Here is an 18,125-nt window from a genome sequence, read left to right as displayed (position 1 = left end):
GAAACGGGTGGAGGTTAGGCGCGCTAGCTGACTGAGTGTCACAGTCGTACTGCCGGTTGCTACCTCCCCTCCCGGTCAATGCCCCTTACGCGCTCTCTCTCTCGCGAACCGAGCGCGGCTACTTACATTTAGCCGCTCGTTAACCTCGCGCGAGTCACACGATTTTCGGCAATCGTTGCAATATATATATATATATATATATATATATATATATATATATATATATATATATATATATATATATATGTTAATAGGCACTTATGTTAACAAATGCAATTTTGATCGGTACTTATGCTTACATTTTGTCACTTAAGACGACGACTACATAAGTTTTACGTTATTCACTTCATAATTAGGCACTTATGAAGACAGTCCGAATAAGTATCAAGAAACGTGGATCGATACCTATGATTACATGTCTGAATAAGTGTTGGAACGAGAATTTTTATAGAAATTCATAAATTAATTATACAAAATGTATAATCAAGAATATATATATACGAGTATTTTTACGATTGTATTTTCTATTTAACATAGTGCGCAATCACTTAAATTCTTTTATATAAATACATGTTTCTTATATTATTTTATTTGCTAATGCCTTAATTTGTATGGCAATCTAGATTAATCTATCACGTTGGCGTCTTTTGCTTTTTTATATTTAATAAGAAATAAGATAATGTAGTGGAAGAGCATCGTAAATTTGGGCTAAAAAATTATTTTATAGTTCTGTGAATAAAACTTTATCTATAAACGTTATATTTTGAATTTTAAGTATTCTGAATATTAAGGTAAGTATCACAGATATGATAATCTCCATAATATTATCTATATTTATGCCGTATTTATATATTATATTATATTATCCGATTCCATCATTGTATAAGCCTAATTATAGGCTCAATTATTATCAAAAATATAGTGCTACTATTTACATTATTTTAAATCACACATCTTTTATTTATTAAAAGCATTTTATTGGGGCATAATCACACACATAACCTTTTATTCAAATTTAATATTTAATTCTTTATCTTATGATATCTTTATATTATTTTTTTTATCATTTTTACAGAACAGTTATTTTGGAATTGGATTTAATGAAAATGAGTTCAACGAAAGCTGCTCTTATAAAGCTGAAAAGTGGACGCTTCTTTGCTATAGCAGCAAAGTTTGTAAAGATCAAGCGGCCTGGCTGGGGATCATTTAAATTGAAGAATGCAAAACGTCCTACTGACTGCGAGATCATTGGATTTAATGGTATAATTGAATATTTCTATCGTCCTTATTTTGCACTGTTTATACCTACTTTTATATATTTGTTAAGCATTCTTAAATATATTTAATTCGTTTATAAATGTCTTGTTGCAGAAAATAAATCTATTTTTTCTAGTATAGCAGAAAACTTAAATGCTAATTTACCACAAGTTGAGATAGAATTAAATGCTTCTCTGAAAAGCACTATGCTCTCTACTTCTATTATTAGCCTCAATAAAGAAAATATAATTCATAAGGAATTAAACGATAGCCAAAATAAGAATTTACAATTAAGTGATAAAAGATATGTTGAAGAAGACGAAAATTCTTCAATTTTGTCCTCAAAAAATGATGACATTTTTAGAAAATTGAATATCACACACTCATCAAATAGAACAATTAATAGTAGTTCTCCTACTTCATGTAAAAGTCAAATAGATCAAGGTATACTTTTGCCTCACATGGAAGCTACTTCTATTGAATGTGAAGATGTTTTTAAACACTTTGAAGTGTTTACTGATTTTAATGCCGAAGAGATTTCATACAGTGAAAATATGTTAGATTGGAGACCAGGTGAGAATGGAAAATCACAAAATGATATAATGGATAGAAGTGAAGATTTAAATTTTGATACGAATGAAATCTTGAATTTTAATAATCAACATTCAGTTGAATTGATAACAGGAGAAATAGATCTTGCAAAGAAAAATACCACTCAAATAGAAGAGGATCTTATTAATCAAAAACGAGATTGTAATCAAAACTTAACAAATAAAACTGAGAATGAACAAAAATCAACATCTACTGGAAAATCAAAAACCAAATGCAAGTATTTTCTTAATTGAAATTGTTTATTTTAGACAATGTACAAATTTTTTTGGGATTTTCATTATAATAACAACTCATAATTTTTATCAACTTAAAAAAATATAATAACATTCTACTGGAAAATTTTTGTGCAATACTTTAGTTTGTATGTAATATAAAGTGTCAAATTATAATTATAGATATTTTTCTTTACAGCCAAGCAAATAGTTATTTTATCAAGTGAGGATATAATTCATATAAAAAAGACTGTTTCTGATCTAAACAAACCTGGAACTCCACAAGCTCAGAATAAAATTTTTTTTGTCAATAGACCTACCATTGATAAAAAACGTACAGGAAAATTTCATTATTGTATTTTTTGCAAAAAGAAAATTGTTGATCAAATACATCGACATATGACCAAAGTTCATGCAGGAGAAGAAGTGTTTAAAGAAGCTAAAGCTAGGGGAAAGACAGTCTTTAAGTGTACTGTCGAATATCATATTAATTATGGAAATTATTACTATAATTATTACATGAAAACAGATGATGAAGAAATGATTGTGGGGCGAAGACCTAATAAATATAGAATTATTAAATGTAAGCAATTAGAGTCAGGTGAATTAAAGTGGCCTGAAGACATAACTGATTGTAAAATGGGTATGGATGAAAAAACTAAATTACCAGTAGCATATAAAACAAATTTGCCAAATTTAACTGGCGAAAATTTTGTACCATGCAAAGATTGTTTCAAAGTAATAAGGCGAAATTTAATGAAAAGGCACAAATGCAACTTACAAAATGTGGTAAGAGCTCCTAATGCAAAAGATTTACTACCGATGTGCCAACGATTGATTCCTGATGTGCACCCTCTTGCAACGAAAAGAGCACGTGACCTTATATTTTCAAATATGATTTTGGGCGAAGTACGAGATGTAGCAGTCTCTGATGCATTAATTGTGCAATATGTTAACGACTGCGTTGATCATTACAGCCATGATCAAAATTACAGTATGATAAGTCATCATGCTCGTGTATTAGCAACTCTATTTCAGACAGTTCAATCCAATACTAACCCAGTGCATAAGGAAATAGTCAAAAATATTACAGAATTCAAAGATATTATTCATCCCACTGTAGTTCCAGTACTACAAGAAAGTATATATCAATTATCCGAAATGAATGAAGAATCTGGTATGATCCAAAAATTTAACAAACCTAAAGATATTAGTAATATTATCAACAAATTCTTAGAATTTTATTTGCCTTTTTGTATTGAAAACGCTTGGGAGACACGAAGAGAAAATGCCATAAAATTTGAAAAATTAATCAAAAGTAAGAGTAAAAGATTAAACAAGAAAAGTCGAGATATGCAATTAAAAATAGAAAAAAAAGCTCCACCCAAAAAAATGCCGAACGTAAAAAATATAAAAGAATTTTGCGAGTTTGTGGAACAGTCATGGCTAAATGCTTTTAATAATATGAAAAACGGTTTTGATATAACTGTATGGAAAGAACTTAATAACACAACAGCCTTGCTATTAATGCTTTTTAATAGGAAACGCCAAGGAGAGCTGTCAAGATTAGAATTAGATGACATAAATGGAGCTTTTAAAATCCTTGATGATTGCAACGATCCACGTTATCTTGAATTATCTGATGATTGTAAAGTAGCTCTTAAAGACTACTATAGGCTAAAAATAACAAATAAAAAAGCGTTACGTACTGTTGGTCTTATAGTTCATAAAAATTTAATGGACAGCATAAATTTATTACTGCAGTATAGAACTAAAGCTGGTATAGATGAGAAGAATATCTACGTTTTTGCTAAAAGGCGTAATAATACCATGAGACATGGCTATATAATTTTATCAGATGTTTTGAGGCATTATGCTAATATTTCTGGTGTGGAGGATTGTGAAACAATTCGTGGAACTGCTTTACGTAAGCATATTGCCACAATGATGCATGGACTTAGACTAGAAGAAGGAAAATTAATGCAGTTGGCCAATTTTTTGGGCCATAGTTATGATATCCATAAATCTATATACCGTCAAGAAGTTCATTTGAGTGAACTGTTAACGTTACCTATCATGTTAAACAAAGCCCAAGGTAAAGAATTAAAATCTATTGAGAACGTTAGAAGTCCATCTACCTCAAATAACAAAACAGACAATAGTGATGTATCATATGATCCATGTCAGGACACAGAAGGTATGGACATAAAATTTATTTATATATTTATGTGTGTATATTTACATTGATAATTATCTGTTATCACAGTGTTAAGTTTGATTTCATGTTTTACAGAATAATCAAATTTGATTCTTCTTCATTATTTTAAAAATATATATGCATTTAACAATGATATTTTAACTGTAAAAATTATGTACTAACAATATATAGTTCTCCTTAATTAATTTCCTTGAAACCTTGAACCTGACTGTACAACATGCTTCTAAATGCTTAAATGCTTTATGTGATTGTCTTAAGCTTTATATTTTTGACAATACTGTTACTAGCCTCCTGCAGCAGATATCAAATAAGAAGATATTGTTCTTGATGAAATATTGGTGTTGAGTCTTAGTTACCACCTCAGATAGGTATGAATTTAAAGATATTTTAAGAGTGACATTTAAGGTAATGGATAAATTTTTCCCTTGAATATAATTATGACAGGTTGCTAATTATAATAAGTTTAGTTAAACTGATATATTCATGATGAACTTTTGAAAATAAATCATATTGTCATTGCAATATATTTATTAATAGTTAAATCACGCCATTTTACAATAAATTAATTTTCAATAAAATATTCAGAGAAATCTTCTTAATATTAAATTTTATTTCTTATGTTTTTATAGAAGTCACTGTTCAGATAACTATTGATTTTTAAATTGATTAATTAAGTACACAAAATTATTGAATTTCAAGATTTATGTAAATATTATTTGAAAAATAACTCATTCTCTTTTTAACTAATATACAAGCCAAATTTTAGTAATAAAAAAAAGTTACAATGTATATTATTTGTTAATATTTTAGTATATTTCTTATATTTGTATATTTCTTGAATAAGCAGTTCCTTGGATTTCTATTTCTTCTTGTTGCGTTTGATAATTTGCCCTTACATGTGAACTTTATGTTGCTTTTGTAACTAACATGCTAAAAGATTACGTAACAACTTTAAATTACTTCATTCAATAATTTTAATTAAATTGGTATTTATCTAATTTTCAAATATGTACTTGTAAATATATTCCAGATTCTATAAACTCACAATTGAGTGAAAATGAAGAAAACATTGAAAAAGTTTTACCTAGAAAAAGTTTCCTTTCAATAAAAGTAGCTGAGAAAGCAAAAAAAAAAGCTGAAAAGAAAGCCATAGGAATAAAACGACCATATCCAGAAATGTCTGATGATGCCCCAAAGAACAAGAAAAGAGGTAACATTACTATAAATTACTATACAATTTATTAGCAGTAGTATTTTTAAAAATATCACAGAAAATAATCATATACATTCCTTTTAGTTATTCGCTGTTGGTCTAAAACAGAAAAAAATACAATTTCAGATCATATTAAGGTAAATGGATTGCCACTAACAATTAGTACTGCTTATATACAGGATATTGTGAAAAAATGCAAAAGTTTGGAAGAGAGAACTATTGTACAAATAAGGGCCTATATCAACAACAACTATGGCAACAAGCAAGAGCGGCTTGGAAAAAATGAAGAGATTCTTATAGAAGAGGAGACAGATTCCAGTGATAATCTTAGTGATTCATATTATTGTGATGATGATCCTACACATTAGTTTGTAATTTGTGTTAAAAAATTATTTATTTATTATTTATTTATTTATTAAAAATTATTTATTCATTTTTAAATTTATAATTGATCACTGTTTAACTTATTATCTTTGTAACTTATTCACATGCTTAATTTAGTATTTATGTAACTTATTCACATGTTTAAATTTAGTTTAACTTAAAATTTTTTTATCAACATGAAATTTAATTTAATAGTCAGTCATTCAATAAATACATAAAAATACCATAAAAACACTTTCTTTATTTCATAAGTCTATATAACAATTTCTAGATTTCAAACAAAACAAAATTATGTAATAAAATAATCATAAAATATATTATTAACAATATTTCAAACAAACACAAAATGACAAAAACAAAATAATTGATTTTATTTTTTACAATAGCTGAATTGAATAATTTCTTTTTTGCGAAAATGGTACTTTTAGTTAAAAATTCATGAATAAAGCACAAATACAATGAAAATATATATTTAAGTTTATTTATGACACTTATGAAAAATTAACATGTACACAATTGTTATACACAATGTACACAATTTCATAAAAGAATGGATAAAAAAATATTTAGCTTCCATGTTTTTAACCGGTTTAAGGATGCTCACAGAATGTTTCTGACACATTAAAGTCTTACTATGTCTGATAGTTTCAAAATTAAGGTCTCGTTGTCTTTACTTATTTATTAGCAAAACATAAAAAATTGCTCCACAAATGCTCCTTACGGATATAAAATGGTTCTTTAATCAAACTTTTTTATTTAAATAGTAATTAATTATTATGTATTTATTATCCACATTAAATTTATGAGCCGTCAATGATTAGTTCTCATAGTAATAACTACTAACACGAGGGCAGCGGGTATAGGGAAAGTAAAGAAAACAAATGTTAATTAATTAATTTTTAATTGCTCATTCATTTGTCAGATCAATTTCATTTGTTCAATATTAGCTTGTCTATAAATAATGAATAATAATCATTGATATTGCAGGCGATTTGAAGTATCTGCTTTTTTTTTATTTATTGGTATATTAAAATCAACAAGTTGCAAACAATTAATCAAGAACCAATCTAACTATTCAGGTGAACTATAGTTAAAATACTTGAATGAAAATTGCAGTTAAAATACTTGAAGGAACTGATTTGATTACAGTTACTATAATTAGATCATTGGCAGTTCAAGTCGAGTACTATTCATGGTATTTTTAACAGTTCAGAAATTAGAAGTAAAGCAATAACCCAAAACCAAATTAGGGATAAGTTAGCAACAAATCGTCCAAAATTCAGGACTAACCAAATGTAGCAAAGAACCAACCAATCATCAGCCTTGATAGTGTTTCCGTACAAAAATATCTTCTCGGATACTTAGAAATTATTCCCTAAATTACTGCAGTTTAATCGGCGTTCCTTGACCTCCCCCGATCCAGCCTGCAAATTAATGCAAAAAAAAATATTTAAACGTGTAAACCCTTAGTTTTTTAATTGCCAAATTCAACTGCATTATTTATTTTATTTTCCCACTTTCACTGTACTTACAAAAATTAATAATTATATCCGATATCACTGCAAACTTCAAGCGTCAATATCTCGATAATTAAGTAATACTTCTTAATTCCTGAAAATGCAAAACATTGCCTTTAAGATGATTTAATTTGCTCAATCGATTGCAATGACAATTCATCAATTTAATGTGACAATTATTAAATAGCTATAGCATTTATACGATTCTCGTATTGCGCATGCGCAATTAAATCAAGTCTGTATCGTATCGGAAATATTTGACAACGCCGCTATTTTTCATATCATATTGGATGGTATTTTTTATCAGAGAAACCAATGTCAAAATATGTAGCGATTAAATTATAATTGTTCTAATTCTATAAAATAAGAACATTAATTAACCTCATAAGTCAGTGTCCAATGAAACTCTTATGTAATAATTTTCAAATAAAATAAGATGACCTTTATTGTAATGGAAAAAATAGTTAAAAATCGTTTACATATAATAAAGAAAAATATTTGATGATTAGTTACTTTCTATTATAGGTAATGATAGTGGCATTATCAAACCCGATGAGATATCCTTAACTTGATTGCGCATGCGCAACTATAGTTTTTTAATATTATTCATATGAAAAATTTATTAATTGTCATTGCAATTGACTGGGTAATTCAAATCAACTCAAGGGCAATTTTTGCATTTTCAGGAATTAAGAAGTATTACTTAATTATCGAGATATTTGAACATGAAGTTTACAATGATTCCGGATATAATTACACAGATCTGCAAAAAAAAAGTTTTGAGTTATCGCAAGAACGCTATTCGCGTATTCCGAAGGTTTTTGATGCGCTGAACAGGAATCTGGCATCAGAAATGCCCTATCGCGTTACGTTTTCGAGATATTCTAACCCAAAAGTGAGAAAAACACGTATTTTCGCTGTTTTAGAGGCTATATTACACCGCATTTTTTTTGCTGAAAACGAATCTGATCATCTTAAAGTACCGCTTCTGTCCTTTGCAACGCATTTTCCAAATTTGACAAATCTTTTTTTTTCGCGGAGATATCATCGAATGAAGTTCACCACTTTAGGGATTTTATAACAACAGTACCAACAATATAAATATCACAGCCCCACGAAAAAAGTCATATGTGCAAAAGATAATACCATGACATTTATGTTTGTGGGGTTGCTGAATCCGAATCCACGAATCATAGCTCAGGGGTCAATGTCAGATCAAGGTCAAATCAAGATTATTATTTGACCTGATCGGCTCAGAGTCAAAGTTAGGTCAAGGTCAAATCCAAAAAATGCATTAAATGAATCCGAATTTAAGGTTTATCAGACCAATAGCCTCCTAATATTTCTATGGCAATGTTAGCAACCCCCTAATAACCTCCTAATAACCCCCGTAATATAAACTATGCTATGAACCCCCTAATCACACAATAACAATGCTATAAACCCCCCAATAACGTAATAACAGTGCTATCAACTCATAACAACCCCCTAATATAAACTATGTTATGCACACCCTAGAACCCTAATGGCAATGCTACGGCCCCCTAGAACCCAATGGCAATCCTATCAACTCCCTAATAACTCACCCCCTAATAACTCACCCCCCCCCTAATAACCCCCTAATATGAACTATAATAATAACCCCCTGATGACGCAATGGCAGTGATATCACCCCCGTAGTAACCCCCTAATATAAACGGTTCTATGATCCCCTTAATAGCGCAATGGCAATGCTATAACGCACCTAATGAGTCAATGGCAAGCCTATCAACCTCCTAATAAGCCCCTCTATAAAGTTCCCCAAGGATCCCACAAGGGTTTTTTGAGAACATTGTGTGATTCAAAAAAAAAATTTTACCTCCCCTTCACATAAAATTAGGATTAATTAAGCAATTCGTTAAAGCCCTTGATCAGAATGGAAAATGCTTCCACTACTTATTGAATAAATTCCGAGAATTATCTAATGCAAAAATCAAGAAAGGTATTTTCATAGGTCCAAATATAAGAAAGATGATGAAATCGGCTGATTTTCAAGAAACAATGACAAGAAAAGAGAAGGCTGCATGGGTGAATTTTACAGCGGTTGTAGAAGGATTTTTGGGAAATAGAAAAGTCGAAAATTATCACATAGTCGTTCAAAATATGCTTACCAGTTTCAAAGAGTTTGGTTCTAACTTGTGTTAAAAAGTACACTTCCTGAATTCTCATTTAAATTCTTTTCTTGAGAATCTTGAAGATCTAAGTTAGGAGCAAGGAGAAAGATTCCATCAAGAATTCCAAGAGATGGAAAGAAGGTATCAAGGTAGATGGAATGTTAATATGTTAGCTAACTACTAATGGGCTCTGAAACGTAAAGATGATGGACTACAGCATAAGAGAAAGTCAGGAACCAGAAGCATAGACGAAAAAAGGAAACGATTCCACAATTGAATAAATTGATAACATTGAAGCATCTGACATAATGTGGTTGATAGCATTGCTATTGGTTAATTAGGGGGTTTCTAGCAATGTTAATGCGTTATTATGGGTTTATTTGCTTAGTTTATATTAGAGGGTTATTAGGGGAAAATTTATAGGGGGCTTATTAGGGGGCTGATAGGATTGCCATGGATTCATTAGGGGCGTTTTAGCATTTCCATTGCGCCATTAAGGGGGTTATTAGCATAGTTCATATTAGGGAGTTATTAGGGGGGGTGAGTTATTAGGGGGTTCGGGTTGATAGGATTGCCATTTGTTTCAAGGGGCCATAGCATTGCCATTGGGGTTTTAGGGGGTTCATAACATAGTTCATATTAGGGCGTGATTAGGGGTTTATTCGGGGGTTGATAGCACTGTTATTACGTTATTGGGGGTTTATAGCATCGTCATTGGGTGATTAAGGGGTTCATAGCACAGTTCATATTACGGGGTTTATTAGAGGGTTATTAGGGGGTTGAAAACGTTGCCATAAAAATATTAGGGGGTTATTGATCAGATAAACCTTAAATTCGGATTCATTCAATGCATTTTTTGGATTTGACCATGACCTAACCTTGACTCTGAGTCGAGCAAGGTCAAACATACTCCAGATTAGAATTCAGCGACCTCAAAAACATAAATTTCATGGCATTCGTTTCCCTAAGGACAAAATCTAATTATTGTCCTACAGAAAAGCAATTCTACGAACGAATACCCTCTGTTAGTCATAGTTAATGCCGTGTTGTAGAAATCCGGACAAGTGACGAATAGCTTCAGATTATCATGCATTGATTCATTAACGTGAAAATAGTCAACGTCGTGTCGTGGAAATCCGGTTTGCTCACCATTAGCTTTAGATGATTTTATATGTAGTCCATACGAAGAAAATATTATTTTGTTAGTATAAGAAGGTACACAGACAATACGTAGGTCTCCGCTAGACAAGAGAAGCGTAGTATGCAAATCCGGTCTACGATTACTTGGCCCCGAGTAGAGCTAAAACGGGGGGGTAGATTGATCTGATATACGACAAATGAAACCCAAATCTTCCTCAGAAGGTCTACAATCTCATGTATGCCAATAACCCATTATAACCCAGAATTCGACTAAAGATGCATGTGTCGTGAAAATCCGGTCTACGATAACTTTGACCATGAGTAAAGCTAAAACGGACAGGTACATTGACCTGATATACTTAAAATAAAGTAGAAATCTTCCTCAGAAGATCTACACGCTCATGTATGCCAATTATCCATTATAACCCAGAATTCGACGAAAGAAGCATGTGTCCTGGTAATCCGGTCTACGATTACTTGGCCAACGAGAAGAGCTAAAATGACGAGGTAGATTGATCTGATATACCTGTAATGAAGCTGGAATCTTCCTGAGAAGGTCTACACGCTCATGTATGCCAATTATCCATTATAACCCAAAATTCGAGGAAAGATGCATGTGTCGTGAAAATTCGGTCTAAGATTACATTGCCAAGGGGTTGAGCTAAAACGAAGAGATATATTGATCTGATATACCTAAAATGATGCCGCAATCTTCCTCAGAAGGTCTACACGCTCATATATGCCAATTATCCATTATAACCCAGAATTCGACTATAGAGGCATGTGTCGTGAAAATCCGGTCTACGATTACTTGGACCATGAGTAAAGTTAAAACGGACAGGTACATTGACCTGATATACTTAAAATAAAGTAGAAATCTTCCTCAGAAGATCTACACGCTCATGTATGCCAATTATCCATTGTAACCCAGAATTAGACGTAAGACGCATGTGTCCTGGTAATCCGGTCTACGATTACTTGGCCAACGAGTAGAGCTAAAATGACGAGGTAGATTGATCTGATATACCTAAAATGATGCCGCAATCTTGCTCAGAAGGTCTACACGCTCATATATGCCAATTATCCATTATAACCCAGAATTAGACGTAAGACGCATATGTCCTGGTAATCCGGTCAACGATTACTTGGCCAACGAGAAGAGCTAAAACGAAGAGATATATTGATCTGATATACCTAAAATGATGCCGCAATCTTCCTCAGAAGGTCTACACGCTCATATATGCCAATTATCCATTATAACTCAGAATTCGACTATAGAGGCATGTGTCGTGAAAATCCGGTCTACGATTACTTGGACCATGAGTAAACTTAAAACGGACAGGTACATTGACTTTATATACTTAAAATAAAGTAGAAATCTTCCTCAGAAGATCTACACGCTCATGTATGCCAATTATCCATTATAACCCAGAATTCGACGAAAGAAGCATGTGTCCTGGTAATCCTGTCTACGATTACTTGGCCAACGAGTAGAGCTAAAACGACGAGGTAGATTGATCTGATATACCTAAAATGATGCCGCAATCTTGCTCAGAAGGTCTACACGCTCATATATGCCAATTATCCATTATAACCCAGAATTAGACGTAAGACGCATATGTCCTGGTAATCCGGTCAACGATTACTTGGCCAACGAGAAGAGCTAAAACGAAGAGATATATTGATCTGATATACCTAAAATGATGCCGCAATCTTCCTCAGAAGGTCTACACGCTCATATATGCCAATTATCCATTATAACTCAGAATTCGACTATAGAGGCATGTGTCGTGAAAATCCGGTCTACGATTACTTGGACCATGAGTAAACTTAAAACGGACAGGTACATTGACTTTATATACTTAAAATAAAGTAGAAATCTTCCTCAGAAGATCTACACGCTCATGTATGCCAATTATCCATTATAACCCAGAATTCGACGAAAGAAGCATGTGTCCTGGTAATCCTGTCTACGATTACTTGGCCAACGAGTAGAGCTAAAACGACGAGGTAGATTGATCTGATATACCTAAAATGATGCCGCAATCTTCCTCAGAAGATCTACACGCTCATGTATGCCAATTATCCATTATAACCCAGAATTCGACGAAAGAAGCATGTGTCCTGGTAATCCGGTCTACGCTTACTTGGCCAACGTGTAGAGCTAAAACGAACAGGAAGATTGATTTGATATACCTAAAATGAAGTCGCAATCTTCCTCAGAAGTTCTATACTCTCATGTATGCCAATTATCAGTTATAACCCAGAATTAGACGTAAGACGCATGTGTCCTGGTAATCCGGTCGACGCTTACTTGGCCAACGTGTAGAGCTAAAACGAACAGGTAGATTGATTTGATATACCTAAAATGAAGTCGCAATCTTCCTCAGAAGTTCTATACTCTCATGTATGCCAATTATCAGTTATAACCCATAATTAGACGTAAGACGCATATGTCCTGGTAATCCGGTCTACGATTACTTGGCCAACGAGAAGAGCTAAAACGAAGAGATATATTGATCTGATATACCTAAAATGATGCCGCAATCTTCCTCAGAAGGTCTACACGCTCATATATGCCAATTATCCATTATAACCCAGAATTCGACTATAGAGGCATGTGTCGTGAAAATCCGGTCTACGATTACTTGGACCATGAGTAAAGTTAAAACGGACAGGTACATTGACCTGATATACTTAAAATAAAGTAGAAATCTTCCTCAGAAGATCTACACGCTCATGTATGCCAATTATCCATTATAACCTAGAATTAGACGTAAGACGCATGTGTCCTGGTAATCCGGTCTACGATTACTTGGCCAACGAGTAGAGCTAAAACGACGAGGGAGATTGATCTGATATACCTAAAATGATGCCGCAATCTTCCTCAGAAGATCTACACGCTCATGTATGCCAATTATCCATTATAACCCAGAATTCGACGAAAGAAGCATGTGTCCTGGTAATCTGGTCTACGATTACTTGGCCAACGAGTAGAGCTAAAACGACGAGGTAGATTTATCTGATATACCTAAAATGATGCCGCAATCTTGCTCAGAAGGTCTACACGCTCATATATGCCAATTATCCATTATAACCCAGAATTAGACGTAAGACGCATATGTCCTGGTAATCCGGTCTACGATTACTTGGCCAACGAGTAGAGCTAAAACGACGAGGTAGATGGATCTGATATACCTAAAATGAAGTCGGAATCTTCACGAGAAGGTCTACAATCTCATGTATGCCAATTGTCAATTATAACCCAGAATTAGACGTAAGACGCATATGTCCTGGTAATCGGGTCTACGATTACTTGGCCAACGAGGAGAGCTAAAACGACGAGGTAGATTGATCTGATATACCTGTAATGAAGCCGGAATCTTCCTGAGAAGGTCTACACGCTCATGTATGCCAATTATCCATTATAACCCAAAATTCGACGAAAGATGCATGTGTCGTGAAAATTCGGTCTAAGATTACATTGCCAAGGGGTTGAGCTAAAACGAAGAGATATATTGATCTGATATACCTAAAATGATGCCGCAATCTTGCTCAGAAGGTCTACACGCTCATATATGCCAATTATCCATTATAACCCAGAATTCGACTATAGAGGCATGTGTCGTGAAAATCCGGTCTACGATTACTTGGACCATGAGTAAAGTTAAAACGGACAGGTACATTGACCTGATATACTTAAAATAAAGTAGAAATCTTCCTCAGAAGATCTACACGCTCATGTATGCCAATTATCCATTATAACCCAGAATTCGACTATAGAGGCATGTGTCGTGAAAATCCGGTCTACGATTACTTGGCCCCGAGTAGAGCTAAAACGGGGGGGTAGATTGATCTGATATACGACAAATGAAACCCAAATCTTCCTCAGAAGGTCTACAATCTCATGTATGCCAATAACCCATTATAACCCAGAATTCGACTAAAGATGCATGTGTCGTGAAAATCCGGTCTACGATTACTTTGACCATGAGTAAAGCTAAAACGGACAGGTACATTGACCTGATATACTTAAAATAAAGTAGAAATCTTCCTCAGAAGGTCTACACTCTCATGTATGACAATTATCAGTTATAACCCATAATTAGACGTAAGACGCATGTGTCCTGGTAATCCGGTCTACGATTACTTGGCCAACGAGTAGAGCTAAAACGACGAGGGAGATTGATCTGATATACCTAAAATGATGCCGCAATCTTCCTCAGAAGATCTACACGCTCATGTATGCCAATTATCCATTATAAACCAGAATTCGACGAAAGAAGCATGTGTCCTGGTAATCCGGTCTACGATTACTTGGCCAACGAGTAGAGCTAAAACGACGAGGTAGATTGATCTGATATACCTAAAATGATGCCGCAATCTTGCTCAGAAGGTCTACACGCTCATATATGCCAATTATCCATTATAACCCAGAATTAGACGTAAGACGCATATGTCCTGGTAATCCGGTCTACGATTACTTGGCCAACGAGTAGAGCTAAAACGACGAAGTAGATGGATCTGATATACCTAAAATGAAGTCGGAATCTTCACGAGAAGGTCTACAATCTCATGTATGCCAATTGTCAATTATAACCCAGAATTAGACGTAAGACGCATATGTCCTGGTAATTCGGTCTACGATTACTTGGCCATCGAGAAGAGCTAAAACGACGAGGTAGATTGATCTGATATACCTGTAATGAAGCCGGAATCTTCCTGAGAAGGTCTACACGCTCATGTATGCCAATTATCCATTATAACCCAAAATTCGACGAAAGATGCATGTGTCGTGAAAATTCGGTCTAAGAATACATTGCCAAGGGGTTGAGCTAAAACGAAGAGATATATTGATCTGATATACCTAAAATGATGCCGCAATCTTGCTCAGAAGGTCTACACGCTCATATATGCCAATTATCCATTATAACCCAGAATTCGACTATAGAGGCATGTGTCGTGAAAATCCGGTCTACGATTACTTGGACCATGAGTAAAGTTAAAACGGACAGGTACATTGACCTGATATACTTAAAATAAAGTAGAAATCTTCCTCAGAAGATCTACACGCTCATGTATGCCAATTATCCATTATAACCCAGAATTCGACGAAAGAAGCATGTGTCCTGGTAATCCGGTCTACGATTACTTGGCCAACGAGTAGAGCTAAAACGACGAGGTAGATTGATCTGATATACCTAAAATGATGCCGCAATCTTGCTCAGAAGGTCTACACGCTCATATATGCCAATTATCCATTATAACCCAGAATTAGACGTAAGACGCATATGTCCTGGTAATCCGGTCTACGATTACTTGGCCAACGAGAAGAGCTAAAACGAAGATATATATTGATCTGATATACCTAAAATGATGCCGCAATCTTCCTCAGAAGGTCTACACGCTCATATATGCCAATTATCCATTATAACCCAGAATTCGACTATAGAGGCATGTGTCGTGAAAATCCGGTCTACGATTACTTGGACCATGAGTAAAGTTAAAACGGACAGGTATATTGACCTGATATACTTAAAATAAAGTAGAAATCTTCCTCAGAAGATCTACACGCTCATGTATGCCAATTATCCATTATAACCCAGAATTCGACGAAAGAAGCATGTGTCCTGGTAATCCGGTCTACGCTTACTTGGCCAACGTGTAGAGCTAAAACGAACAGGAAGATTGATTTGATATACCTAAAATGAAGTCGCAATCTTCCTCAGAAGTTCTATACTCTCATGTATGCCAATTATCAGTTATAACCCAGAATTAGACGTAAGACGCATGTGTCCTGGTAATCCGGTCGACGCTTACTTGGCCAACGTGTAGAGCTAAAACGAACAGGTAGATTGATTTGATATACCTAAAATGAAGTCGCAATCTTCCTCAGAAGTTCTATACTCTCATGTATGCCAATTATCAGTTATAACCCAGAATTAGACGTAAGACGCATGTGTCCTGGTAATCCGGTCTACGATTACTTGGCCAACGAGAAGAGCTAAAATGACGAGGTAGATTGATCTGATATACCTGTAATGATGCTGGAATCTTCCTGAGAAGGTCTACACGCTCATGTATGCCAATTATCCATTATAACCCAAAATTCGAGGAAAGATGCATGTGTCGTGAAAATTCGGTCTAAGATTACATTGCCAAGGGGTTGAGCTAAAACGAAGAGATATATTGATCTGATATACCTAAAATGATGCCGCAATCTTCCTCAGAAGGTCTACACGCTCATATATGCCAATTATCCATTATAACCCAGAATTCGACTATAGAGGCATGTGTCGTGAAAATCCGGTCTACGATTACTTGGACCATGAGTAAAGTTAAAACGGACAGGTACATTGACCTGATATACTTAAAATAAAGTAGAAATCTTCCTCAGAAGATCTACACGCTCATGTATGCCAATTATCCATTGTAACCCAGAATTAGACGTAAGACGCATGTGTCCTGGTAATCCGGTCTACGTTTACTTGGCCAACGAGAAGAGCTAAAACGAAGAGATATATTGATCTGATATACCTAAAATGATGCCGCAATCTTGCTCAGAAGGTCTACACGCTCATATATGCCAATTATCCATTATAACCCAGAATTCGACTATAGAGGCATGTGTCGTGAAAATCCGGTCTACGATTACTTGGACCATGAGTAAAGTTAAAACGGACAGGTACATTGACCTGATATACTTAAAATAAAGTAGAAATCTTCCTCAGAAGATCTACACGCTCATGTATGCCAATTATCCATTATAACCCAGAATTCGACTATAGAGGCATGTGTCGTGAAAATCCGGTCTACGATTACTTGGACCATGAGTAAAGTTAAAACGGACAGGTACATTGACCTGATATACTTAAAATAAAGTAGAAATCTTCCTCAGAAGATCTACACGCTCATGTATGCCAATTATCCATTATAACCTAGAATTAGACGTAAGACGCATGTGTCCTGGTAATCCGGTCTACGATTACTTGGCCAACGAGTAGAGCTAAAACGACGAGGGAGATTGATCTGATATACCTAAAATGATGCCGCAATCTTCCTCAGAAGATCTACACGCTCATGTATGCCAATTATCCATTATAACCCAGAATTCGACGAAAGAAGCATGTGTCCTGGTAATCCGGTCTACGATTACTTGGCCAACGAGTAGAGCTAAAACGACGAGGTAGATTGATCTGATATACCTAAAATGATGCCGCAATCTTGCTCAGAAGGTCTACACGCTCATATATGCCAATTATCCATTATAACCCAGAATTCGACTATAGAGGCATGTGTCGTGAAAATCCGGTCTACGATTACTTGGACCATGAGTAAAGTTAAAACGGACAGGTACATTGACCTGATATACTTAAAATTAAGTAGAAATCTTCCTCAGAAGATCTACACGCTCATATA

At 34.1% G+C, this 18,125-nt stretch overlaps 2 protein-coding genes across 7 annotated transcripts in view; one reads left to right on the top strand and one right to left on the bottom strand.

Moving 5' to 3' along the window:
* The window catches only part of LOC131669299 (serine/threonine-protein kinase grp), a 493,024-nt gene that overhangs the window by 36,235 nt on the left and 438,664 nt on the right, over positions 1 to 18,125 (bottom strand). The gene's annotated exons all lie outside the window — the stretch shown is intronic.
* On the top strand, positions 637 to 6,106 carry LOC131669113 (uncharacterized). 4 transcript variants are annotated; one of them, XM_058943881.1, is made up of 6 exons: positions 637 to 791; positions 1,076 to 1,260; positions 1,372 to 2,082; positions 2,281 to 4,278; positions 4,587 to 5,509; positions 5,597 to 6,106. In XM_058943881.1, the coding sequence occupies exons 2-5, from the start codon at positions 1,101 to 1,103 to the stop codon at positions 4,625 to 4,627; spliced, it is 2,910 nt and encodes a 969-aa protein (XP_058799864.1). In that variant the 5' UTR covers positions 637 to 791; positions 1,076 to 1,100; the 3' UTR covers positions 4,628 to 5,509; positions 5,597 to 6,106. The 4 variants fall into 4 exon arrangements, with proteins under 4 accessions (XP_058799864.1, XP_058799994.1, XP_058799930.1 ...); XM_058944011.1 differs by having other exon boundaries at positions 4,375 to 5,509; XM_058943947.1 differs by lacking the exon at positions 5,597 to 6,106 and having other exon boundaries at positions 4,587 to 4,667; positions 5,330 to 5,392.

This window comes from Phymastichus coffea, unplaced genomic scaffold, assembly GCF_024137745.1.
Source record: "Phymastichus coffea isolate CEN01 unplaced genomic scaffold, Cenicafe_Pcof_1.1 PCOF00001, whole genome shotgun sequence".
NCBI classification, from domain to species: Eukaryota; Metazoa; Arthropoda; class Insecta; order Hymenoptera; family Eulophidae; genus Phymastichus; species Phymastichus coffea.
The sequence above is the reverse complement of the archived record's forward strand: the minus strand, read 5'-3'. Positions and strand labels throughout refer to the sequence as shown.